The following is a 24,993-nucleotide window of genomic DNA, read 5'->3' as shown; positions in this document are numbered from 1 at the left end:
CAAAAGTGCAACTGAGGGAATGCCACCCAGTGTAGGTCCGTCGGCTCGCCTCCCCACCTCCTTGATGCCAGCGCATCTTTACCGCCCCTTCCCCAAGTCTTTCTTTTTCCCTTCCCCGACAAGACATCGTCAGACATCGTACAGAGACAAAGACAAGATGCGGAACCCGTTTCGACCTTGGGTTTTTCACCATTGATTCGCCTATGCTCTCCGGCATCCTGCTCCCAACCCAACCATCCTAACACCACCCTAACATCAACCTAACCTCAACGGCAAAAGACCGACAGGGATCCTCTGTCGGTATCTGCAGCTTTCCTGCAGCGTGCCCGTCCAGGTCACCTGTAGCAACACGTGTAACCACTCCGGCCGCCGCCCTCCTGCATCGAGGGAGATTACTCGTCTGCCTGCGCCGAGCGTCGCCATCGCCTAACGCCACGGTCGAGATTTGTCGACCGCTCATCATTGGCTGCTGCCGCCGTGCGGGAGCCACAGGTGACAGTACAGGACGTGGCAAGACAGGCCAGGACATCGGCAGATCGGGTATCGCGATGGCGCCAGAAAATCTTTGACGGAGGTGACGACTGCATGGCGGCCTGAGCCAAAAGGTCGACATACTCCGCGAGCCCATCGCGATGCTCTCTATTGATTTCGTCTTTTTTTCTTTCCCCCCCCCCCCCCCCATTTCGCGACTGTGTGGCGTGTCGTTTGACGGCGCAAGGAATTCGCGGGTATTGCGGAAGCGCTCCGAGTTGCTCCCCGGTTACACTTTCGGGCTGGTCTCCGTGCAGACCCCGGGGACCGACGATTGACCTCCGCGACTTCGCCCCGAGTGTTGACCCACTTGCCACAAACGGCAGTGATTCTTCTCCGGTTCCAAACCCCCCCAGTCCCTGTCGACATGTGAATGGTGTGGCGGCATCGTCCCGAAACTCACTACGGCAGGAAGTTAAAATCACTTGAACGCATCGGAACTACGTCCGCTGTCTTTACTTGTACAAACATGTCACGAGTCGATGAGCTTCAGCCGGCACCTTTGGGGGAGCTACGTTCTTTCCAATGCTTCCCCCATCCGAGGCACATGACGTGGATATCTCCTCTACCACAGCAACTTGGAATGGTTCCGACGAGAGCGCCTCGTCGTCACAACATCTCCACTGGCCGCTGTGCTCCTGTTCCTCGCCGCCGTGTTCGTCATAGGATACCTCAAGGCGGTGAGCGAGAGAAGGGCTGAGAACGACAGGCGACCCATAACATCCCTTGGCAGCCTTCCCCAAGCCAAGTTCGCATCACAGACGCGTTTGTCTCCTACAACCACGTTCCCCTCCTCTTTCGTTCCGTGCCCCCCCGGCTCTCTGCCTCACCGGGATGCCTATGGTCGGTGGAACCTGGACTGGTATATCAGGTGGTACAACCCTTTCAAGGAGAACGTCGACAACGGCTGCAGCTCGTCGAGGCCGGGTGCGACACGCAGAGGGAGGCGCTGAACATCATGACCATGGTAGCGATGAAGTACCTGGATGTGCTTCGGCTGCCTACCTTGGCCAACATGACGACCCGAAATATGTCTTGTGTCGTGGCCTAGGTAATCTTGCCCTGGCGGCCGATGCTCTCCCCCGTCTCAGATAAAACTGAGTCTCAGAGTATTGAACATGTGATAGGTTCCACCTGGCCTAGTGAGGCCTGTTTCTCAACACCACATACACCCGAACGCTCATTGACGGGTTGACGCAGCCAGCCATCTTCTAGCCGCCAAAGTTGGGCATGGCATCGGGGGTCCAAGAAAGGAGATATGCCAATGTCACCTGGAAGAGACCAAATCCCCGCCGTCTCCATGCCAGTACTCAATTCAGTCAAGGGCCCAGGGTTATCTCAAGCCCAACAGCCTCATCAGCGATATTCGTCTACATTACTCGTAAGCCTTTTGTCCTCCTACAATCTTCACACTTCATCGACACCTCTCGCAGCGAGAAATTCTGCCAGTTTTCGCCTTCGCCTTTGCCTTTACCTTAGCCAACTGGCAACTTACGGCCCTCACAATTTTCGTGTTTACAAACCTCTACCCATCTGCTTCTTCGCCATCTAGAGCCCCAAAGCTTGCTGGCATTACAATCTTCACACTTATCAGCATCACTTACAGTAGGGCCTTCTACCAGTTTTCACTACTCGGGAATAATCCAGTTACGAAACATCTTCCAAACATGGTCGCAGACCTTCGACGTTAAGATTATCAAACCACCGAGGCAGGGCACAAACTGGCCGAGTATACTGTAACATGGGATGGGTCGTTACGGGGATGTTGGCGCGGGGAAGCTCCCACTCTAGGGGAGGAACCAGCTTTATGTTCATGGTGTTCTTCTATTGGACTTGAAGCCGGAATATCGTGTTGATATAGAGGTGAAGAAGAGGAATGGATGGAGCCTGGCGCAGTAGCTGCTTTCTTTTATGCACGCGCTGGCTGTATTAAGGTTTTCGTCGAAGACCTTGAGAGAAGTCGTGTCTCCGGTGTATTAGCCAACATTGTGAGTCATGAACCACCTTGGTGGTAGGGTTAATAGAAGCCCATGAAAGGCACCCGCCGATGTATCTGGCTGTTTGCCCGCGTCGTGGCTTGAAAATTGGCCTACTAGGTCACCTTATTGATTTACATTCTCTCCCGGAACTGTGTATTTCGTCTACAGTGCGTTGGACGTAATGGTCGACACTGTTTTATATCATACCTTTCGGTTACTGGGCTTTCGAGTATTAGGCTAAAAACCCAAAATTGAAAGCGCTCTTGTTGAACGTGATTGACTGAGTTTTTTATATTGGGTGAAGTGATGGATTCCTCCTGGGAATGCGCAATCTTCAACCTTTGCACGGGATGGGTCTGTTGCGATTCACATCCACATGATGCTGATTCTTTTGGTGGATGGCTCGAATAACTTTACCTCCCGTCCCGTTTCGGCCTTGTGAAGGTCCTCAGTGAGTAAAGACGTCCCCGTGGACTACGAACCAGCCGAGACTGTATGTCTGCTCTTAGCGTTTGTGTTCTGGGAGAAGATGGAGAACAAGCCCACGCTGCAACCTGGAGTGTGGTAAGACGATCATTATCGCGACCTTGGAGAAGGCCAATAACGTCCAGGCGGTTCACCAGGTCGACTGTGTCCGGAGGATGTGGTTCTTCAGCGAGCTCGGAACCGTCACATTCCCCATCTCAGACGCAAACTGCGGAGGTCGATTTGTACAGCCCTGCAGCTTTACCTGGGACGCATCTACTACTCTTCACTTCTCCCCAGTCTGTATCTCTGACCGTGATTCTAGCAAGACGCTGACTGCCACGCTTGATAGATGCGTATCTCTGGAGTGTGCTTACGCTGGATTCGCCTCTCCCAAGTCGAGTACCATAAACTCTCGCCGATGGCCCGATTCAATCACAGACGGGCCGGTTCTCGAGATATTGTCAATCTGCTGTTGTATTATTCTGGTGCTGGCATACTACTGTAGTTCATGGAGCAGCGCTGCTTGGAACACTTGCATCTTCTCCGTGATCAACATAGAAGAAAGGTGAATAGAATAAGCGATACTGTCTGGTCCAAAACGTGTAAGTATTGTACTGGCGATGGCTTTTGTTGCGCCCATGTCCTAGCCCCTATCACTTCCCAAGCTGCACCATCAAGTCGTCCTGGCCTCCGATCAACGTTTCTCGGTACCCATCTCCATCGACCGGAAAAGGCAAATGGCGCGTCGGCTGTCTCTGATACCGCCCTACTCGTCTGTTACTATCGGCCTTGGACACGCAGGTAGTGCCCCAGTCCATCGCCTGCAGGTCCTTCACTTCCAGGACCCAGGTGCCGCGCCAGTTCTCTTCCCTCTCAACCACCTGCTCGAATCTCCAGGGGAACTCGGCATTTGGGCGATACTTCCATCCCTTTTTGGCCGCTACTGTCGGTTTATGTTCAGGAGCTGTATGGGCTTTAAGGCTATGGCAGCACGTGCAGCAGTCGACTTTGGTGTCGACCTCCGTGTCATGTTTCGGCTTTTTCTTCTTGACGCCGGTGATACGGACAAGCACGGTAAGGTATTGCCTCGCACGTTCATTGAATCTTCCCATTGTCGAAGCTGTGTATGGCCAAGTCTCTAGTGTCTGGTGATCTTTGCCTGAGGTGGGCGAAGGAGATGGATGGTGGGTGGCAGCAGTTCTGCCGTGTGCGCCTGGTTAATGTAAGGGGTTAAGACGTGTTGAAAGCGCGGATGCGTTGCATGCTTACTATCAAGCTGGAGGTATTAATCCAATGAAGTTCGGTGTTAAGCCTGCTGTCACGTAGTTCCTAAGAGAGAGGGAGAAGTAGTTTTTATCTGAAATACAGGTTTTGTGCGGCTGTTTACCAGGAAACCTTTATGGTACCTACCCGGGTCGGGTGTCAAAATGACTTAACCTTAATTTTCATGCGGATAGTATCAATGGAATGGAATGTTTCTAGACCAATATAAGCAGCCTAGCCCAGTTCACCGAGCATATAATAACCATGATACGTATGACCTGATACATGGCACCTCTAGCCCATACTGCATCTTCATCTTTTAATACAGTACAAAATACCTATTAATGTGGAGTGACCACTGAACTAGACTTTACCTTAACTATGGCCTGGAGCGAGTGTTGCCTGTACGTTAGTAATAGTGGATGCAGCCCGGCGATAATGATACTGTTGAACCTACTATCAAGGTCACTAAGACTTCACGAGGACAGGATTAGTAGTTGGGTTCGGTGAAGGACTAGAGAGCACCTGGTGTTGTATGTCTTTGGCCTTTTCTGCTCCATCCGCTGTATATAATTGATCGTCGTCATGCAGCACACTCGATCCTGCGGATGAGAACGCGGATGGTCGCAACGCTTCTCAATACTCCCTAGCATTGCTCCCGACTGGACTGAACCGGCGGCGCTGGCATATTCAACGCTGTATCATTCCATGCCTTGATACGTATGCTGCTAAGAATTGCGCGGGGAGTTGTCCCCGCGTAAGCTTTGTCACCACCACGTCCCGGCCGTGTCGTCCTTGTGTAAGCAACGTATCTCAAATTTATATTAAAATAAAAGCAAAACAAAAGGTCGTCCAGGACCCTTGCATGGGGAATAACTTGTTATAGGTTCACCGAGATCGGGCTCCTGACGAGGTCTGGCAGAGGCGGCTGAGATCCTACCTAACATCAACATGCGGAGCATGAGACGTACATTGAGATGTCTGGATTTGAAAGCGTTCAGTTTGTATCAGACTGAGAAAATAACTTTGAAAGCATTTTCAGGAGGGTAACCCAGCTGGAATGACGTGGAGTGGAGAGCCCCGGGGGGGGGGGGGGGGGGGGGTTTGTTACGGCACCGGTATCTCAATATCGTCCGTCAAAGGCTTTCGTCATGGCAAAAAATTCTCCAGGGCTGGTACATCTCCATCAAGACGCCTTCCAATATCAGACTCAGATTGGAAGCTTTGCGAATCAAGCTGTGACTCGACTTTCTCTGTATCACCGGTTGCTTGGCTGTGGTCAGGGCAGCGATTTCCCCCCAAGAGATATCAGTGGCCATGTTTGGGCGGCCGAGTGTCACGCTCGCGAGCTTGGTATCGTGAAAGCATTTTGGAGTCTGCTTCTGGAAATTGCCTACAATGTTCCCTCGGGTAAGGGGGACAGTACACAGTCACGCATCCAAGATGACACATCCTTGCCAGGTCCGCCGCCGGACCATCTTCCCCAGCAAGATGTTCGTAGGCCCGTAGGCCGCTCTCAAGTGAATACAAAGGCCCCGGTCAGTGCGGCAAGCCACACCGACGACACTACCATCAGCTCGTGAAGGACGCTCACTGTAGAATCATATCACACGACGGCAGTATCTGCACGACGTCGAAGGTGCTCTTTCTCCGCAGGTCGAAACCGAGGTGCTGCCTGGCTCAGAATAAGAAGACCTCGGTATCCCTCGCCTTCTCAGTCGCAGTTAGATCCACAAAAGTTAGCGCAGCAGTGGACAAGGAGCTGAGTAGCCCCGTCAAAGACAATGGTCCGAGAGTCCGACTCGGGAAAGTTGACCAGGTCAGTTCCGTGGAAACAGCCCGTAGGATTGACCGCACCGGTAGCCGTGGAGAGCTGCCAAGGAGTCTCATACGCATGCTCAAAGGCTGGAAGATGGGCTAGAGGTAATATGTTCATGTCAGTGCCGTGAAGTACGCATGCTTATTTCAACTTGTGGATGCGCTCAGATAGAGTCTTGGTGTAGTTTTAAGAAGTCAGCGTGAACTGGTAGTCATTCTCCTGGATCGTATCAGGCTCAATCGTCGCTGCATGCAGTCTTCGCGTTGCCCGCCTTGTAAAAGCACTGCTCTCTGTACACAGGCACAACCTGGACAACGTGGCGAATTGCTGGAAGTAAAACTCCCCTACCTTTCTATTCTTGACAGGATAGTGTCCCATACCTACGGGTCGTGCAATTTAACATTGGATTTACACGGAGGGAGACATAATCTGACCCAAACAACACTTCTTGAAGTTTTCCTAGTCCGATGACATGGGTCCTTGTAGATGCTTGGACGTTTGGAGATGGGCGGAAGCATTCATCGAGGACTGAGAGCCTGAACTATCACGGCACGCGGTCAACCCAAAGCATCGAGTCAGCCTTTGGCCACGGATCTCATTTTCGTCCAAGAAGGTGGGCGAAGTTCGCCATAGAGTGTTTGCTTGCCCTGCTCGCCGGGGTCTTATTCACACCAAGCGCAGATCACACAAGGAATATAAACGTTTTGTGATGAAAGCAAACGGTTTATACTCCATCCCTAGACGAGTAACCATTCCATGTAGGCCACAGTTGTTCGTTGGAATTACGTTTACCGCCACACAGATACTCGAATAGACCTCTCAGCCTAAATCTTGCTTGGCCTTTAGCTAGCTTTTCATCCGCTCAAGACTCTCAACACCATATTCTGACACGGATCCTCTGGCAGCCAGCATTGTCGACATGAATAGTGGGTGGGCTTCTTTAGCCACCCTCGGAGCTACTAAAGAGAGCCCCTTTGACAGACACGAGGGAGTAGAGAGGGTTCTGCATCCTCCCACAGAAGACATCGCATTCTTGGCTGATGTCTTGCTAAGATCGCCGTGTGCTGCATGGTGCCGGGCAAGCAATTTATTAAACCTCCCGAGGCTGCTATAGGGGGGGGTTCGGCTGGGGGCAACCTGACCTGCAGGGTATATAACGACATTCTTCATCTACCCCGCTTCCCGGGTCCATTAGCCGGCACGCTCTTAGGTCTCGTTTCTCCTCACTTCCTGGACACTCAGAGCTTCCTTCTGCGACGGAGGGCACTTTCTAGCAGGTACATCCCCCCCGATGGCTTCGCCAAGGACCGGCCGCTGTCGCTGGATGGAGACCCGGAACGGCCCGGCGACATCCGTACTGTCAGCAGGTTGATATGGTATCTTTCGACCCTACTGCAGTTCCGAGTGGGGGGCCGGGGCTCTTCGTCTCGACCCGAGGTCGCGGAGCCGGGAACAACGGGATACAAATACGGAGAGAGCCATCGGGATACCGTCTTTCTTCCGTCTTTCCCCTTCGATGCTGCGGGGGCGCACCCGTAGCATCAGAGACAGCGACGGCGGCAGCGACAACCGACGGCGACAACCGATGGCTATCGACAAAACACAATGCGACAGGAGCAGTTCATCTCATCTAACCCCCCCCTCCTAGGCTGTCGTCGAAGTCGAAAAGAAGAAAAAAGAGACTCCTCGATTCGTCGTACTGTGAAACCCTTCTCCCCTTCGAGCACGGAGCCAAGACTTTGGCTCTGGGGGAGGCGGGGGTGGCTCACCACTTGGAGAAGAAGCGGTTACGCGATATTTACTTGATGAAAACTCGCCAAAAAAATAACAACCGCCCCCCCCTCCAGCCTCATCACGTCACTCCCAGTTCCAGCCAGCCCGTCCCGACGGGAAGGAGCAAGGGGGGCCGAAAGCCGCGTTCCACAATTGATTTGAGGCTCCCGTGCTTTCTTTGACGACATCCCGTGTGCCGTTGACGATGTCGGGGCGGTAGTGGTGGTGGTGGTGGTGGTGGTGCGGACGATGGGTTGTTTAAATCAACGTCGGTCATCAACCCCGTCCGATAACGTCTCCTTTATCTTATCTCTATCGGCACCTATCTGCGCACCACCCGTTGCGCCACACACACCACACACACCACACTGCGCCCGCAACACCCGCAAAACACCCACCTCTTGCGCCCGCAAGATCCAAACACCCGGGTTCATCGTCCCTTCACCCATCGTCTGGTAGCCCTTCAACCCCGTAGGATCTCTTGGGGATACGGATAGATAGGAGACCTACCCAATCGAAGGAGAATTTCCATTCCCTGAAAAGCAAAGAAAGGAGCCGGTTGGTCGGCTGCCGAAAACCTGGGGAAATAAGAGTTGAAGGGAAACAGAAAACGCCCGCACGATCTTGCAGCTTGCCTACCGCCCGCCCGCCTTCTCCCCCCCAGAGAGAGCCGCATCTTGAACATGACTTCATTTTCAATGTCCCCTTTGACGACATGTGTGTACTCGCTCTGTTGGCGGTGCTTGCCAAGGCCGTCGACCCCATGAGAGAGACGAAGAGAGTTGCTGCCAATTTCCCACTTGGCGCCCCCCTCTTTTCCTTACTCACTCACTCACTCACTCACTCACTCACTCACTCACCCACTTACCTTCGCTCTTCCAGCCCATGTCCAGCTTTCGCCTCTACTCTCTCTCATACCCGACAGCTCCCACTCCCCCCACGGCCCATCTGTCCGTCCCGTCTCATTCTCCTACCCCCCTTTCACCAGCCAAGAGATAAGAAGACACGCAGAAAGTACACGGGTAAATTGTCCCGTCCTCCACGCCCTCTCGTGTGTCTCTCCTCTTCCCCCTCCCATATTTCACCCACTGGCGCCCATGGCAAAGACAGATGACCCCCCAAACTTGCTACTAGTTCCGCCCGACGGCGTGCCAAAGTGGGTACACGTATTCCCATTCTCGGGAAATCTTGGGGGTCGCAGCCCCGTTTCCGCCCAGTCAGAGTCGATTTCCTTATCTCTGCGACCTCGGGGCGGGGGGAGAAATGAGAATCAAGGGACCCCCCCCCCCGGATGAGCGTAAGGGTGTACTTTGTAAATGCGACAGGGTCATTAGAGATGTGACGGCTTCACATTCACTACAGACAACGCACACACATGCTGGAGTCCAAGGTCAAACCCGATCGTCAGCGGCGAGGAGTAGGAAGGAGGGGACGCCTTGCAATGATCCATCGTCCAGATTACCAACTGGAACGCCCTACAACGGTCTTGTGTACATCCGCACGGAGATGCTCACACCCCAAGGTATTTTTTTTCGTTCGGGCATAGAAGGGAATGTCCAGGAACACACACACCCTCCTCTTCTGGGCTCCCTCCCCCCTTTTTCTCGCTTGCCCTCCTTAGGCATAGAGGTACCAGCCGGCGTTGACAGCAGTGCTTGGTCGAAAAATAACATGGTTTTATTTTACAGCGCATCAGCCCGTGAGCTGGGGGGGGGGAGGGTTCAGACACTGCCCCCGCCAACTCTGGAAAACTCGTTCCATAATGAGGGAAGTGCCAATGAAGAATGGCTACGCTATCTCCGGGCCCGACCTGGCCGCCCAGTTCGTAGCATGTCAAGTCAATATTTAAAGGGGCCAAGGACGGCCGTATTAACCAGATATGGACCAAGAGAACAGGCCCCAAAAGCAAAAAAAGAGACACTGCTAAGAAGAAGGGAGAGGGGGGGGGGGGGACCTCATTTCACTGTTCGGGGAACCACACCGCAAAACACCCGCCTAGAAACTCTCGTCTCTTGAGTCGCGCGCGAAAAGTCTAATCGTCGACAAAAAAGTTCAACCGATCAACCGATGCTACCTGCTTAACTCTGTCTGCGTTGGCAGACGAGGCGAGGTGAGGAGAGGGGAAGATGCACCGCCTCGTTGCCATACTTGTTTGTACACACCACTTAAACCTGAAAGGTCGGGCCATGTACAAGTGTTGAGTCTGGCCGGCCAGCGAATCATACACCGAAACAGCGGAAATAGAGCTTGTGCCAAGGCTGATGGCCGCGTTTCGATCCCCCGCCCATCCTTTCTCGACCGTCTACAGACTTGTGACACTGGAGCAACCCGCCAAGCCTGCGCTGGTTCTGGTTTCTCAAGTCTGTCTCTCGGGGCGTACTGAAAGGATGAGACATCAAGTTACACCGCACGCATCCACACCGTAGCAACCCCCTCCCCACCCCTTCATTTATCGCCTCTGCGGGATTGCGGATTGATGCTTCCGTCAAATCCGCATCCGGAGAAGGAGAGCAGACATCACTGGCGAGATGTACAATGTTGATGAATAGACAGATTCGCTTTTGGCGTCTCATTCAATTTACCGTGGGGGTATTAATATAAGAAAAAATATGGTCGCTTTGCATTTGCGCAGGATATCCTTCCGACAACACAGAAAACAGCTCTCAGATCAATCCCATCCTGTAGGTAACGCCTCGCTTCTTGATGCCATCGTGCATCAAAAATAAATCAAATTAGACAACTCGAAACAGGCACGACTCGCGCAGGCCTCAAAGTGAAGGCACCTTTTCGCTCCTGGGCTCGCCTTGGGGCGTCACGGGCTTGGGCTCGTCCGATCCGCTGCTGCCGCCGTTGGCCATGTTCTGGTGCTCCTCGATGCCGTGTTGGGGGATGAACCTGCCCTCGCCGGCGGGCTCGGCCTGGTGGGGAGTCCAGGCAAGGAAGTCGCGGCGCACCTCGACGTAGTCGTACGAGAACTCTCCGTGTTGGTCGTCGTCCATACCCAGAAGCTCGGCCTCCTCGGACGCGCGCAGCTTCAGGCCGGGGATCATGTCGATGATCTTGGCGATGAGTGCCGACATGACAAAGGTGTACGCAGAGCAAGCAACAATGTAGGCGATCTGGATGTACATGAGCTTGTAGTTGCCGTCGACCCAGCCGCCGGTGAGGCCCGTGTTGACACCGTCGAGACCAATAATCGAACCGGAAGCGAAGAAGGCGTTGAAGATGAGACCGACAATTCCACCGATACCGTGCTCGGCGAAGACATCGAGAGAGTCGTCGATCTTGAGAAGGAACTTGACTGTCGGATTTGTCAGTGGTCGTATCATCATGTATGGAAGCGGTAGTGCTTACTCTTGGTGCCGAAATTGCAAGCAACGCCAGCAACAACACCGAGGATGATGGATGCCCAGGGAGAGATCACACCAGAGGCCGGGGTGGCGGCGACCAAGCCGGAAATGGTTCCAGAGCACCAACCGACGAGAGACCATTTCTTGGCCAGACGGAAATCGAGCAGGCACCAAGTCATGGCGGCGAACATGGCCGTCAGGCAAGAGTTCCAGCAAGCCATGGCGGCACGGAGGTTGGCGCCAAAGGCGGAGCCGCCGTTGAAACCCAACCAGCCGAACCAGAGGAGAATGGTGCCGAGGGTGATGAGAGAGATGTTGTGGGGGCGGAAGTTCAGCATCATCTTCTCGTTGCGGCGTCCGAGGACCCACGAGTAGGCGAGGGCCGACATGCCGGAACCGATCTCGACGGGGCCGCCGCCTGCGTAGTCGATGACGCCGTACTTGAATGCCCAGCCGTTGGCGTTCCAGGCCCAACAGGCGAGAGGGGCGTAGACGAGGGTGGCCCAGAAGAAGATGAAGACCATGCAGGGGATAACTCGGCCGCGCTCAGCGGTAGCGCCGGCGGTAAGGGCGGCGGTGACGGCGCAGAACATCATCTGATAGAAGGAGTAAAGGAGGGCGGGAACGAGAGGCGAGCCCTGGGACGGGGTGGCGAGGACCTTCATGAGGCCGAAGTGTCGAAGGTCGCCGATGAAGCCGTTGGTGGCCGTCTCGCTAAAGGCCAGAGAGTAGCCCCAGAAGTACCACTGGAAGACAACGACAGAAAAGCTCATCATGACAACCCACAACTGGGACAGAGCCGACTTTCTGCGGGCGAGGCCGGAGTAGAGGAAGGCGATACCGGGGATCATGAGCAAAACCATGGCTGCGGAGACGAGGATGTAAGACTGGTCGCCGGATTGGTACCATTGGTTCAGGTTGGTCGTGGCTATCGAGAATTAGTATCATCGAGAGGGCGAGACGGGCGGTCCTGGGCACCAGCTCGGGCCGCTCGGGGTCGACATACTGGAATCACCACCAAAATCGGCATTGGTGCCATTGAACTCGGTGGGAGCTCCAGTGTGAGTGTAAGACATGATGGGCAGCGGTGACGGGTTGTATGGTGAATCGAAGCGAGATGTTCACCAGGCGGTGGGGGACAGCGGTGGATGGAAGAAAGGAGGCGACGAGAGAGTATTATTGTCTGAAGAGCAAGCTGTCCGTTGGGACAGAGCTAGGAAGAGGGTTCAGCGGCCAGGGTAGGTCGGATACGGGATGAGACGAATTGCCTGGGTGAAGGGATCGAGCAGGAGGTCGGAAACGGGATGGGGAGGGACAGGAAGGATCATATATAAAAATACACGGTGGACGGATTGGCTTCGATAGGGACGTGTTTGCGGCAGAGCGAACATGCGGTGCTGCGGTGATCCCTGGCCGTGTCGGGGGGGGGGGGGGGGGGGGGGTGTAGATTGATATGCCTGGGACAGAGGAGCTAGTGTGGGCAGTCCGCATACGGAGGAGGCGTCGTGGGAGGGTGAAATGAATGGACATTGGGCAATTGGGAGGGGATAATCATGGTGACTGACAGACAAGAAAGTGTAAGTGTGAGCGGGCGATAAGAAACACGACACAGGCCGCCTTCTGGCAAGAGAGAGAGAGAGAGAGAGAGATACCTGTAGGCATGTGAGTGGACGAGCGAGCATGGGCCGGCGCGGGTAGGGATGGAAGTGGAGGTGGGGAGCGTCAGTGAACACACAGAAGACTGACTACCTACCTTGTACAGAGGGAGGAAGCCTTCTGTTCTGACCTGGATTATTGCCCCGTTGAACTGGCCAAAGTTCATGGTCGAGTTGTCTTCCTGCCGCAAAAGTCGGACCCGTCCGTTCGGGGTTATCCTGGCCTGAGTACCCACCGTGCCACCCCCCTGGCCGAAATCGATACGTACCGATGTCGCCTGCCCTTGCACAGGTACTCAGATACCTCTGTATCGTGCCCCACGCTTGCTCTGGCTTGCTTGCAGCCATGTCACTATCATTGTCATTCGCATTAGTCCAGGAAAGATACGTATTTACTGCTCCTTCAGTTCCTTTTCTCAGCACGGCGTTGCTGTGTAAGTTGGAAAGGCGATGATGGCGATACGGGTGCAACTGCAGGCGCTCACCATTCGACGCCTGTACGTTATTAACTGCCTTCCTGTCTCAGTGTGGATTCCAGATGCTTTTCCGAAGCCATGGGACGACGTAGCCACGAAGCCGAGGTGGTGGTACGTATCGGATGCTTGGGCTGGACGGTGATCAAGCAAGCTCTTGCTTTGGCTCGCTGTCGCGAGGGAGAGAGGAGTTACATAAACTGATCAAACGAGCGGTTTCCGTTTCGGTCGATTAGAGCTACTCATTTCATTTCCCACATCGCTCTGCCATCTTTGATTTGATACCACTCGCAGAGCCAATCTCGCCGCTGTCCCTGGCGCACACACTGCGGCAGAGTGTTTCTTGCTTGTTGCAACCGCGACAAATACCTCATGCCGACATCTCCGGAGACGTGAGCACACCCAAGCCCAGCAAGCAAGAAGAATACAACCCGCCAAGCCGACCCCAGCGAAACTATCGACACCGTTTCGACACTGACGTTTCTCCTCCATATCCCACTTGGTTGCCTCCCTCGAGCTGGCCCGCCCGATCCTTGGCAACCATGATTGATCAACCATGGTTCAGGAATGACAAGAAAACCTACTGATAAACCACAAAGCTACACTACATGCTAGTAATCGTATACTACATCCAGTACTTAGACGCCGGAGAGCCACAGATAAGAAAGGCACTGCTGGCGCAGCCTGAGCGGGACCTGTCAGTGGTGGATAGTAATTGGGCTGAATCAACGAAATGCTTCTGGTCCACTCAGAGCCCGCCGCTTGGGATTGTGGCTGTTTAGTCAGGTAATTCCATCGCGACACAGACTGCTTTGTCGGCCTCCATCCCTCCCCCCCCCCAATTTACACCCCAGTCGCTCAGAGAGGGGAGCCAGCCCCAAAAGAAGTAAAGCACCAGACCAGCCCCCTGCAGGTTCACGTTGACGGCCCAGTGGTCCGGCAATCACTCGGCCCACCCGGCCATCATTGATGCGTGATGCGTGATGCGGACGGGACAAGACTCTCGCGGCGTGGGACTCGCCTGGGATTCCCCCAACTCCCTTTCTTCTTCTTCAGTGGGATCCTTATCCATCCCTCCCTCCAGTCTCCAGATGGGGCAATCCTCTTTAAACACCCCCAATCTCACTTTCCAGCTAGCTAGTGGTTGTTGTGTCTCGCGAGTTGCTCGACCTTATCGTAAGGCTCTTCTTTGCTTTTCACCAGCAGTGTTCCCTGACGAGCCGTCATGCCAGCACTTCGGTCAGTGTGCACGGTCTCGTTCCTGGGACTTCGTAGATGATGCCTTGCACTCTTGGCTGCGGAGGCGCGCCATGTGCGATGCGGGCTCCACAGCCAATCGTCGAAGCGAAGCTCACCCGCCAACCCTGGAGGATGGCCTCCGATGCCCAGCTGGCTGCCAATATGCGCCTCACATGTCTTTTCAGGGTGCTGCGAGGCCAATGGCCGGTGAAGATCGGCTTGCTGTTCCTGACAAGATTCTCTTTAGCCATGTTGGCCCGGGCTGACAGGTAAGCAGCCTAAGCTTGAAAGAACATCACCTCTTGCAGCACATCCCATCGCTACATTCGACCCGGCGCAGATGTCTCCTCTCTGTTGTTAACAGTCTTTTTGCTGTACTACTTCCTCATCGACCCTCTCCGAAGGACTCAATCAACCAGAAGAACAATGCAATCAAAGCCCCGTCGCGAAGTCGGAACTCTGCCATTCGAGGCCATAGATTAAGTCTTTTCTCAAAACGTTCTTTTCCCGAACACCTCTCGTCGTCAAATCCTTGCCAGCTGCGATTCCGGCATTCGCTGCTCCGTTTTCGGCACATGTCAAGGGAGAAATCGGCTGCCCGGACCCATTGCCATTCCGGAGACGCGCCTCAACTGGGGGGGGGGGCGCGCATTAGTGGTCAGCCTGGCAATCAATTGCTAACCATCTTTATGGATACAAGAGCCAGAATTCCGAGGAACATATAGCGTTGGAAGGTTGGGACCCCCCCCCAAGGCCAAAAGGAGCGGCGCAAACTTGGCTTCCTCCACTATGGCCGATCGGCAATCTGGGCGCTGCGGAAGCCCCCAACCCAATCAACGGTTTGCACTCGGCCGTGTCTCTTCAGCCGCTCACGTGTTTGCTTTTGACAGTATCCAGACATTCATTCGTAGACCTACTGATACCAGAGCCCGGCGTGTCTTTGAACGGCTGAATGGAGACTATCGACTCGGCGTGGGATGTTTGTCACCGACTATCGCCTTTCCAAAAGATTGACCGTTTTTAAAAAACTCAAGATTGAGACGAGGCGGACTGCTATCAGCAAGGCCAGACTCACACCTTTGCCGAACGATGGCCACGCTCCACTAGTAATTGTTGCCACGTCCCGCTCGCTACCCATCAGCCAGGTGGAAAAAACCGGGAGCTGCCCCAACCAAGATCGGCAAAGGGTCGCCTCTCAATCCAGCTACCGTTGTTGCTGCCGATGCTCGATTCGCTGCCCACCAGATAACCGCTCAAACAATTCCATACACCGAACGCATGACGCACTGGTCGGTGAGCAGTACGATGCTGCGCGTTGGTGACGTTTCTCCCACCCCAGTTGTCTGATAAGCTCACGGGCGAACCGACCGCTACATGAGACCTCCCGCCACAGAAGGCATGAGCATGCCATCACAATGATACGCGATCCGACTGGGGGTGGGACTTTGCCATCGCGCGCCATTCTCATCACCAACCCACACTTCACCCCAGCGCTCCTCTTTGTGCCCGCCCCCGACTGCCGGCTCCGACCCATCGGCACTCTCCAGCGCAGCAAGCAGCAGGTTCCGAAAGATTCCCGGCCTTTGCCCAGGTCGGACGTCGTCCGCCCATATGAAACCTCGCGTTGTGGGCATCGCGACCCAGAAAGTTGGGGGGCAACCGAGGATGACGTCCCTGCTGGACAGCAGCAGCGTGGCTTTGGCTTGTGCGTGGGTGTGGGAGGTGGTTCGTCTCCTGGCGACGCCGGCCGTCGAAGGACTGGCTGCCTGCCCCTGTTCCCGGCCGCCGCCGCCAGCGCCAGCGCCAGAGACACGCGCTAAACCTTAGCCTTATCAGCGGCCAGAGGGGCCAATCGCAACCCTGGTCACTTTGTCAAAGCGAACTGTCATTTTTCCTTAGCGGGAGGGCCCATATTAGAACGACCGGGTCCACATTGGGATCTTGGGCTGCCGTGGCTGCGCTCCGGCGGAAGGCGGCTCCGCTTTTGCGGCGCCGCTCGGACCGGCCGAGGGCCGTTGGCTCTCCTTTTTCTGGAACAATTCCGTCTTGAGCCTTCGGCTGAGAGGGCTGCTGATGAGGTGGGATTCAATTACTGAAATGCGACTCCGCTCTCCCGGACAATCGCATACCCTGCTTCGGGAGTACATACACACCCGCCTCAACTCGGGGGGAAGCGAAGAAGACATCCGCAACTGACGCCTTGTCATGCAGCGCGACATATTGGCAATCTTTAGAGTGCTTCGTACAGAGTCGAACAGAATTCGGCGATATCTTCTTGGAGGATTGCTTGCAGAGATGGACCAGTTCACCTTCCGGCTGGCAGTGCCAGGGGACGGAGAAACACAACCGCCTCTGAACAACACGCCGAGAATCACGCTCCAACCAGACCGTTTTGGAGACCTGGGGAAAGTTACCGAGGGAGATTCTGCTTTAGGCCGTTGGTCAGTTGAGAGCCTTCGTCAGGGACGGCGGGGCGTCTGTTTGCCGCGCGTGTAAACCGAGTCCGCGACTTGACCGCAACGGCCATGAACTATTTTCAGAGGTTCAAAGCCCAATGCAAAGGCTCGCTGTTCTCCGATATCTAGAGACATCCGGCTGAAGATCAGCTGACAGAGCTGCGGCGGTAATGTGTATGATATTAGCCACCACGACGCAGCGCTTGGTATCATGAAATCAGAGGAAGTTTGCGGGCAGGACTACGCTCTGCATTTCAGCCCCATGCTCTTGGGACGATGCGTTACAACGTTGCATCCACAGAAGACTACGCCACGACACAACGCAGAACTTTTGAGAGACACCCGTCTTGCTTCTATTGCCCGAGCCGATCTGCGCGGCTATCGTGGTTGCCTCGTCGACGGGATCCAGCTCGACAGAGTCTCCCCGATGACAGCGGCAAGATGTCTGGTATGCGCTCTTCCCGACAAGATGAGGACCCGGTTTCTTGACACAATCTCGTGGGCCGTCCGCATCCCGGCGGTCTTTGGGCAGGCGAGCACAGAGGAGGGCGTCTAGATGGGACGATGACCCGTGATATCCGGCACGGCCTCCATTCGGCGGATATCGTCCCGACAAATCGCGAGCAGAGTTGGAGGACGGTGCGTGTGGTAACCTTGTCGGATGAACAAAAAGGTTTGCAGCCTGGTTTGAGCATTCATTCATCTTGGCTCAGGGGCGTATCTCTCTCCACGTTTCGACGCGACAGAGCCCAATCGCAATTTCTCCTCCGCCTCGACTCCACGACGAAGAGAAGGGCACCTGAAAGGTGTTGCCTGAATCAGTGTAGAGACCTGGTCTAGAAGACGGAGATTCTCAAAATACAGCCGGCTGACGGAGGAGAGAATGGAATGGGTCACACCCCCTTCTGATATCAATCACAACTCCATCACGGCGGCGGCTTCTGCTCTGGGGTCAAGGTCGTTTCGTGCCTCGCAGGGACAGGAGGCATACCCCTTCCTCCCCCCCAAAACGGCCCACGGTCCAGTCCGACCCTCTCACGAAAGACGTCTCCAAGCGCAGACACAAACGGACTCGGCCACGGGCCTTGCACCCGATCCCACGTATTCATGTCTCGTTGCATTTTCGAAAAAGAAAATAAAGAAATAGCCTAACTATCTTTCTCGATTTTTTACCCCCATTCCCTTGTGGAAACCTCGGGATGGGGGTCTCGTTGGTAGGCCAGGGTATCAGAAGACCCCCTTTGGGAGTTTCCGCAAAACGCCATGTCGCCCGTAACAGAAAAACCCCAAGCAAAAAACAATGACAGTCAACCGACCCAAAAGCCTCTCTCATATTCCCTAAGGGTTGTGAAAGCTTCCTGAGTTAAACCAGACCTCGAACCATCCCAAAGTGTTGTTGCTGTGTATGACGACACCCCTCAACTCGCCGGATTTCGCAGTCCTCCGGCTCGGAGGACTTCAAGGCCACCACTGCAGTCTTGGCTCTCAAAAGATTAGAACATCTTCATTCCCCTCGTCCCGGCTGATCTCGTAGCTTAAAATGGTGTGGTCACGGTAGTGTAGCATGAGCCTATACCGTCTCGACGCTGGCGACGGCGCGGGCGCGTTATCAGGCCTCAGCAAACACCCCGTCGCGCCGCCCTCCTGTACCGGTCCAACGGCAATGCCATAAAGCCCACGAGGCGGCCGCCACACGGACCTCTCTTCTGACCGCCTTGGCAAAACCCAGTCGATCCGGAACCCCTGTTTCAGCCTGAACCCGTCTCCTGGAATAGAGTACCGCGACCGCGTCGGGGTCAGAAGGATCACGCGGCCGATGGCGGACCCGATGACCACGAGCGAGAGCTCGGGCACGTGTACGATCATGTTGAGACGCTCGGCGTGCCGCAGCAGCGGGTGCGGCGGGTAGTTCCAGCTGATGGGGTCCTTGCAGAAGACGGCGGCGCCGTCATCCGGGTTGATGCTGCGCATCTCAATGTCCTCCTCGTACGTCCGCAGGATGCAACACCGTCTGCCGAGCTCCTCTAGGGCTTTCCGGTCCTGCTGCTTGGTGTTTCGGTTCTTAAACATGGGCCGGCGTAGGTACTGGATGCGGTCGACGGCCGAGGTCGGCGAGACGTATGTCTTACCGTCGTGGGGTGTGAAAATCATGTCTAACCATTGTGTTTTATAGCCGCTGAGGTCGCAGTCTGCCATGCGTCTGAAGAAGCCGAGAATCCCGTCGGGACGCAAACTCTGTGTCAGGGCCTCATCGGCTTCAACGTCGTCTTCTGTAGCGGACATCGCTTCTTCGATAAAGGTGATTTCATTCGCATCGTTATTGTTTCCCAACACACCGGCAAAACTTGATAAGTCGTCGTCTTCACTATCGAAAGCAGATGACAGGTCCTCCCATGCTGGATTCGGAATTTCCTCGTCCTCCTCGCTCCACCCATCCTCTTCATGGTCGGGGATGAAGAATAAAGCGTCCTGTGCCGCAGCGGCGGGAGGAGGGTCAGGAATAGCGTCAAGAGGTGCCCCCTCGTCGTCATCAGAATCATCCCCGCCTCCTTCGTTTGGCGGCGGAGGGGGCGCAGGTAGAGCAAGCAACGGCTGGCCCGTTAGGATGGCTGCTAGGAAGGCAGGCTGCTGAGGTTGCAACCATGTCGCTGGAGGGTGTTGGTTCCCAAAAGTTTCGGGTTCTGGCAAGCTCTGAGCCACGGGCTCACCAGGGTGGTCGCGAACGCACGCGAGGCCCCGTTGAGTCTCGATCCACCGTCCCGCGTGGGGGTTCTTCGCGTTCATGATGTCCGACTCCTTCATGCCCAGAAGATCCGTCACCGACTTTGCAGGCAGAAAACTCTCATAGGGAAGAACGACGATGCCCCAGCCCCTAACCCTCGACATTAGTAAACACGTCAACGAGGACTGGGCAGCAAGACTTACATTGGGTTGCGGAAGGCCCATTGACCCTGGACGTTGGCCCTGTGGGAGATCCTGAACGGCGCCGTTCCGACTTTCCAGATGTCGAGGATCCAGGTCGTGCCGTAGATATCGTTCGCAACGACCTTTTCCGCGAAACCCTCATGGTCGTCCCACAGGGAGATGTTGGGGATGTTGTGACCCCCATCGCCTAAGGGTATGCAGATCCTCCAATTCCGCTTCCTCTTAAGAACCGACCTCTCGCAAAATTCCCTCGGCCTCTCCCGGCAGTCCATAGCCTCGGGCAGGTGAGAGAGTCCAAAGGCGAAGACCGTCACCTCCCTCTTGTTGGAGCTGACGGCGATGAGCCGCGACTTCTGGTGGATCGCGATGCCCCATGCCGATGACCCCACATTCTCACGGAAAAAGGGCGCCGGTATAGGGTTCGGGATTCTGCAGCCGGACGATGCACGCTCCGTGTACTCGGCGATGTGTTTGGTGTAGTATGCAAAGACCGACCCGTCGTCGTAGACCGAAACGAGGACCTCCTCCCTGCCCAGAAACCCAGTCGCGATGTGGTTCATCTGATGGTGAAAACGTCCGTCAAGCGTTCCGCCAATGTGTCGCGCAACCTTGTCGGGCTTCGTAGCCAGTATGAGATCCGGCTCGCGGGGTAGCGCCTGCTTCAGGATTCCCTTGGGACGGTAGACAAAGATTCGGTTTTCGTAGGCGGCGAAGTAGAGCTGGAAAAATCAACCTGGGTCAGCTGTCTTTCAGAGCCCCCGACACGGTGCCACCCACGTTGTATCTTTGCGACAAGGCCGTCAGGTTGTTCCTGAAGTACGGCATCTTCGGGATCTTCCTCTCCAAACCCGGCACCTGCGAGCCGTCGCCGACCTCTTCCTCAACACCAGTGACGATCTGACCGGTCGGAACTCCTTGCACAAGCGTATCGGTCTCGGTCATGTTGATGTGGTCGCGTTCGCGTTGTCGGATCACCTCGGTGGCTCCATCGCCGAACTGCGCCCTGAAGTTAGCATTGCGACCAGGCCAGCCCAAAAGACGGGGAGGGGAACAGAGAGCTCTCGAGAAGGATTATCAAGAGCAGATCCAAAGAATCCCAAACAATCGCAGTGCCGAACGTACCCGGTCCACGCAGCTCTGAGGCTGACACCCGCCTAGCACAACCTCGCGGAAGCCGCGATCGTGAGGCTGACCTTTTCGACCCGCCATCTACCGCGCCTCGGAGTCTTCCTCTCCCTTGTGCTTTGCGCGCGACATATGATCCGCCCGGAGATATTGCTCGACTGCGATCCGCGCTCTTCTGTTGCGGAGAGCGGCTTCAAACACAACAAGGAAGGATGAAATGTCGAGATTGTTTGGTGTGTGAAGATGGCGGGCGGAATGGCCTCTCCCGCTGCCCTCCCCAGCTTATGCCTTCCCTTCCGTCCCGTTTGTCGCCAAATGTGTACCCACCAACGCAGGCGCGGGGAGGTGGTTCCACTTTCGTTTGTCCTTATCGATTGCACCAACCAGCGTTATCTTATCGATAGAGGATGAGGAGCTATGCAGCTACCTAAGCAGGTACTTGCTTGTCTGGAGGGGTTGATTGTTTCAGTAAGCCCGTTTGCGGGGGAAAGCTCGGCCGGTGAGGAGACATTCCAGCTGATGAGGGGAAGTTATGATGAATTTAAGAAAGGGCCCACGGGGGCCCATGTTTGAGCACATTCCAGTGCGCATTGATGCGATTGACATTGCTCAAATGCTGCTCAGATGGCGCTTCCACGATGCTTCTCAACTTCATTCCAGCAGCCATGAACACGTGCATGCATTAGGGTTTTGTTTCAAATCCGTCCTCATCATTCAGCCTGTGGCCCAAGGACAAAGAGTAGCACTGACTTGAGCCACAACCCGTGTGTATATTAAACTATGCGTCATGAACTCAATCACTCGTCTCAAACCCCGTAACAACGGTTCGAATCTTTTCGGACATCGTCGTCAGTGACCGTCTAGCTCGTGCCTGACCAAAAGCCGGGTATCCGAAGCTGGCACTCCCAATCCAGTGCCGGTTGAAGAACCAAAAATCCATAACGCCGATTTTTGTACACCTTCTCCTTCACATCAAATGCATACTGTTGCCAAAAGCTCCTCTGTAAGTGACTCCGAGAAACACTGACCGCTACTCTGGACATCGTCCAGCCAAAACTGCGAGGCGCACTAGGCCCGCATGATCTCGACCATGTCCTTCATCCTGTAATCCAGCACGGGCGTGACCCAGTCGTCCTCGACGAGGGCGTACGTCTCCTTGACATTGTCCTTTGGTTTGCGCGGGTTGACGGCCCAATAACCAAAGTCGGCGTCGATCACCTTGAGATACCGCATCAGGTTGTTCCAGTAGTTGGCGTCGCCAATGTTGGGCCGGTGCGGCGCACCAAACTCGCCAACCCACACGGGCGACTGGTCGCCTTCGACCAAGTAAGCCCAGTTGTGCCTCATGGACTGGACGAAGGACGCGTAGCTGCGCTTGGAGTAGCGTCCCTCTAGGCTTCCCCAGCCGGACCAAGCATAGACGTGCGCCGAGTACACGACGCGGTCCGGGACGTCCAGGATGACGGGCCGCTTAGCGACGCCGGTGAGGTCGTTGCCGGATTCCGTGCCGCCGACGATGACCAGCCAGTCCTTGTTCATCGCGAGAAGCCGGTTGCCGGCCTTCTCGGCGGCCGTGGCCCACTTGTCCCAGGTCATCGAGCCCCATACGCCGCGCACCTCGTTGCGCAGGTCGACGCCGATGACGCGGGGGTTGTCGACGAAACGTAGCATGATGGCTTCCCAGTGCTGGATCCAGTCCTCCTCGGTCTGCTTGATACGGCACAACGGGCCGAGGTGATCGTTGGCCCAGTGGGCGTCGCAGGGGTCGGCACCGCAGCACCATGTCGAGTGTGTGATGTGGTTGTTGACGATGACGGCGATGCCGGCGTCGGTCAATGCCGTCACGCAGGCCTCGAAGATGTCGAGGGCTTTCAGGCCGACGAGGTCCGGATTCGCGGCGAGCAGCTCGGCGGGGATGGGCGGGTTGGTGATGACCATCTCATCGCTGTAGGGGAGCCGCACGCTGTTGAAGCCCAGACCACGGATGGTCTGGGCGATAACGTCGCGGTGCTGAACGTCGAGGCCGCCGGGGACGTTCAGCTCATCGCTGGCGCCGTACCAATTGACGGACAGGAGCTTGAAGCGGCGCCCCTCCTCGTCGACGACGTCGCGGCCCTTTGTGTGCAGCGGCAGCGTGTAGGTGTCGATGCTGGTCTCCTTAATGGGGGGGAGGAGCGGCCGCTGCTCAAACAGTCTGGCCTCCGGATCGGGCACCCAGGCGACGCCGAGGGCGGCTTCTGCTTTCCATAGGTAGTGGACGTAGCCGCCGAGGAAGACGAGGGTCAGGATGAGGAACATTCTAAATTGCGAGAGCTTGACGAAGCCGATGTGGCAGGTTCGCCTTCTTGTTAAACCTGAGTGTGTTGAAGGATGTGACGGTGATGGTGACTGTGATAACTTGCGGAAGAAGAGGCCGGTGGAGGCTCCATGATCGGTTGTCGCAGATTCGTCTATGCTCCGAAGGTAGACACCGCCTCTGGCTGGCGGAGTGCTCGGTTGCTCGATGTCATCAACCCGCGCCCCAGGTTGGGGACGTCCCGAGCTCCAGCGCCAAACCCTGACCGGCGAGCCGGGGTTGAGCTTGTGGAACATGTCGGACATCGGCATTTCTGATATTCCGAGAAGCAGTGCCGACTCCACTGCGAGAGTACAGATCGGGATCGGGTCTTCGAAGGAGATCTGCTCCACTATTTTGTATCCAGCGGCAGCTGGCTGAGCTTGTACCGTTGACGCCGATAGCTCGTGACTTTGCACCCACACCAGCACTCTCCCTTTTTCTTACTTCTTGAAAGTGTTTCTTTCCTTCTCGGCCAGATATGAGACGGAAGGTGAAGCGCGCTGTCAGCCACGTGCCCGGAAACGCACGCGCACAGTCAAAACGCCGTTTTTCCAATCGTGTGTGTAGCGGGGTCGTGGTGCTCGTTTCGTCTCTTGGTAGTCTCTCCGTTCCTTTTCCGCACTCGGTCTGGCGAGTATCACGAACGATACCGTGTAGATCAACTCGTCGTCAAGTCTTCTACGTCTTGGTGGGTGTTTGGGGAAGGCAGGATTCTTTATCGCTTGTTTCCGCCGACGTCTGGGGTGATCTCGCTCTCGGTTTTCCCTCCTTCCCGTATTACTTCAGCCAAATGAAAAATCAGCCCAACCCGGTCCGCGAGCTGGAAGAGTGCTTAGACAGACGTCCTTGGTCTCTTTGTCGTGTTGTCTGGATCAAGTCATTCACAAAAGTCTGTCGGCCAGGTAGCTTGAAAAACCCCTAGTCAAGTCGACTGCATTCGGGTGCAAGCTAGGGTCAACTGTTCGTTTGGTAGTGTCTTGCTGTTGTCGGTTCATGCACATTTCCGTTCTCTCATAAAACTGCGCTGGAGGAGGTCGAAACGTTGGAAAATAACGTCAACTCAAAAACCTTCTTCCATTCGGATGCATAATCTACTTATAATCGTAGGACACGCATACATACACATACACTGACACATGGATGGGAGGTCGTCCGTTAGTCGCCGAACTGAACAGCGCATTCCCGCTTACATCATATAAAACCGATAAAGTCCTCGTCTCCGAAGAAGCCGGAGCGGAAGCCATGGAATATATGACATGGCACTGGCTCAATGGGCAGCGCTCCATTCCGATGCTGGTCTTTGTTTGGCTTGGCCCGCTCCATGCATCAGTAATGAACCCGTCCATTCCGCATCTTCCGGACGGGCCCATCCCACCACACCCGAACGCACACCAATATTCACTCGGCAATTTCCCTCTGCTTCCACCTCCTAGGCTGCATGTCATGCGTAGGTGGCACTTGACAAGGCGATCGTGCATTGGACTGTCGTGTGACTCTTCCATTTCTCGGACTCTCGACTGCTTCTACATATCCGTCCGTCATGATTCCTTCCGCACTTCCCGCCCCGTTGCGCCGAGACTGATGTGGAGTGAGGCTCCT

General features: G+C 55.3%; 7 protein-coding genes across 7 annotated transcripts; 2 read left to right on the top strand and 5 right to left on the bottom strand.

Moving 5' to 3' along the window:
- Positions 1 to 1,761: 1,761 nt before the first annotated feature.
- On the top strand, positions 1,762 to 2,271 carry CH63R_01010 (uncharacterized protein; the record flags this gene model as incomplete). The annotated part of the gene is made up of 2 exons (XM_018295985.1): positions 1,762 to 1,912; positions 2,138 to 2,271. 2 exons carry the CDS (start codon positions 1,762 to 1,764, stop codon positions 2,269 to 2,271), a joined length of 285 nt encoding a protein of 94 aa, XP_018164347.1.
- Positions 2,272 to 3,631: 1,360 nt separating this feature from the next.
- CH63R_01009 (uncharacterized protein) lies at positions 3,632 to 4,090 on the bottom strand (the record flags this gene model as incomplete). The annotated part of the gene is made up of 1 exon (XM_018295984.1): positions 3,632 to 4,090. The coding sequence occupies one exon, from the start codon at positions 4,088 to 4,090 to the stop codon at positions 3,632 to 3,634; it is 459 nt and encodes a 152-aa protein (XP_018164346.1).
- A 6,511-nt stretch (positions 4,091 to 10,601) lies between these two features.
- Positions 10,602 to 12,259, bottom strand: CH63R_01008 (Ammonium transporter; the record flags this gene model as incomplete). The annotated part of the gene is made up of 3 exons (XM_018295983.1): positions 10,602 to 11,134; positions 11,188 to 12,111; positions 12,190 to 12,259. 3 exons carry the CDS (start codon positions 12,257 to 12,259, stop codon positions 10,602 to 10,604), a joined length of 1,527 nt encoding a protein of 508 aa, XP_018164345.1.
- A 2,275-nt stretch (positions 12,260 to 14,534) lies between these two features.
- Positions 14,535 to 14,801, bottom strand: CH63R_01007 (uncharacterized protein; the record flags this gene model as incomplete). The annotated part of the gene is made up of 1 exon (XM_018295982.1): positions 14,535 to 14,801. The coding sequence occupies one exon, from the start codon at positions 14,799 to 14,801 to the stop codon at positions 14,535 to 14,537; it is 267 nt and encodes an 88-aa protein (XP_018164344.1).
- Positions 14,802 to 15,965: 1,164 nt separating this feature from the next.
- Positions 15,966 to 16,370, top strand: CH63R_01006 (uncharacterized protein; the record flags this gene model as incomplete). Its single annotated transcript, XM_018295981.1, has 1 exon — positions 15,966 to 16,370. The coding sequence occupies one exon, from the start codon at positions 15,966 to 15,968 to the stop codon at positions 16,368 to 16,370; it is 405 nt and encodes a 134-aa protein (XP_018164343.1).
- A 2,121-nt stretch (positions 16,371 to 18,491) lies between these two features.
- Positions 18,492 to 21,140, bottom strand: CH63R_01005 (uncharacterized protein; the record flags this gene model as incomplete). Its single annotated transcript, XM_018295980.1, has 4 exons — positions 18,492 to 19,878; positions 19,932 to 20,650; positions 20,709 to 20,927; positions 21,054 to 21,140. The coding sequence occupies 4 exons, from the start codon at positions 21,138 to 21,140 to the stop codon at positions 18,492 to 18,494; spliced, it is 2,412 nt and encodes an 803-aa protein (XP_018164342.1).
- A 984-nt stretch (positions 21,141 to 22,124) lies between these two features.
- CH63R_01004 (Cellulase) lies at positions 22,125 to 23,648 on the bottom strand (the record flags this gene model as incomplete). The annotated part of the gene is made up of 1 exon (XM_018295979.1): positions 22,125 to 23,648. The coding sequence occupies one exon, from the start codon at positions 23,646 to 23,648 to the stop codon at positions 22,125 to 22,127; it is 1,524 nt and encodes a 507-aa protein (XP_018164341.1).
- Positions 23,649 to 24,993: the final 1,345 nt, after the last annotated feature.

This window comes from Colletotrichum higginsianum, chromosome 1 (assembly GCF_001672515.1).
Source record: "Colletotrichum higginsianum IMI 349063 chromosome 1, whole genome shotgun sequence".
In the NCBI taxonomy this organism is placed as follows: Eukaryota; Fungi; Ascomycota; class Sordariomycetes; order Glomerellales; family Glomerellaceae; genus Colletotrichum; species Colletotrichum higginsianum.
The sequence above is the reverse complement of the archived record's forward strand: the minus strand, read 5'-3'. Positions and strand labels throughout refer to the sequence as shown.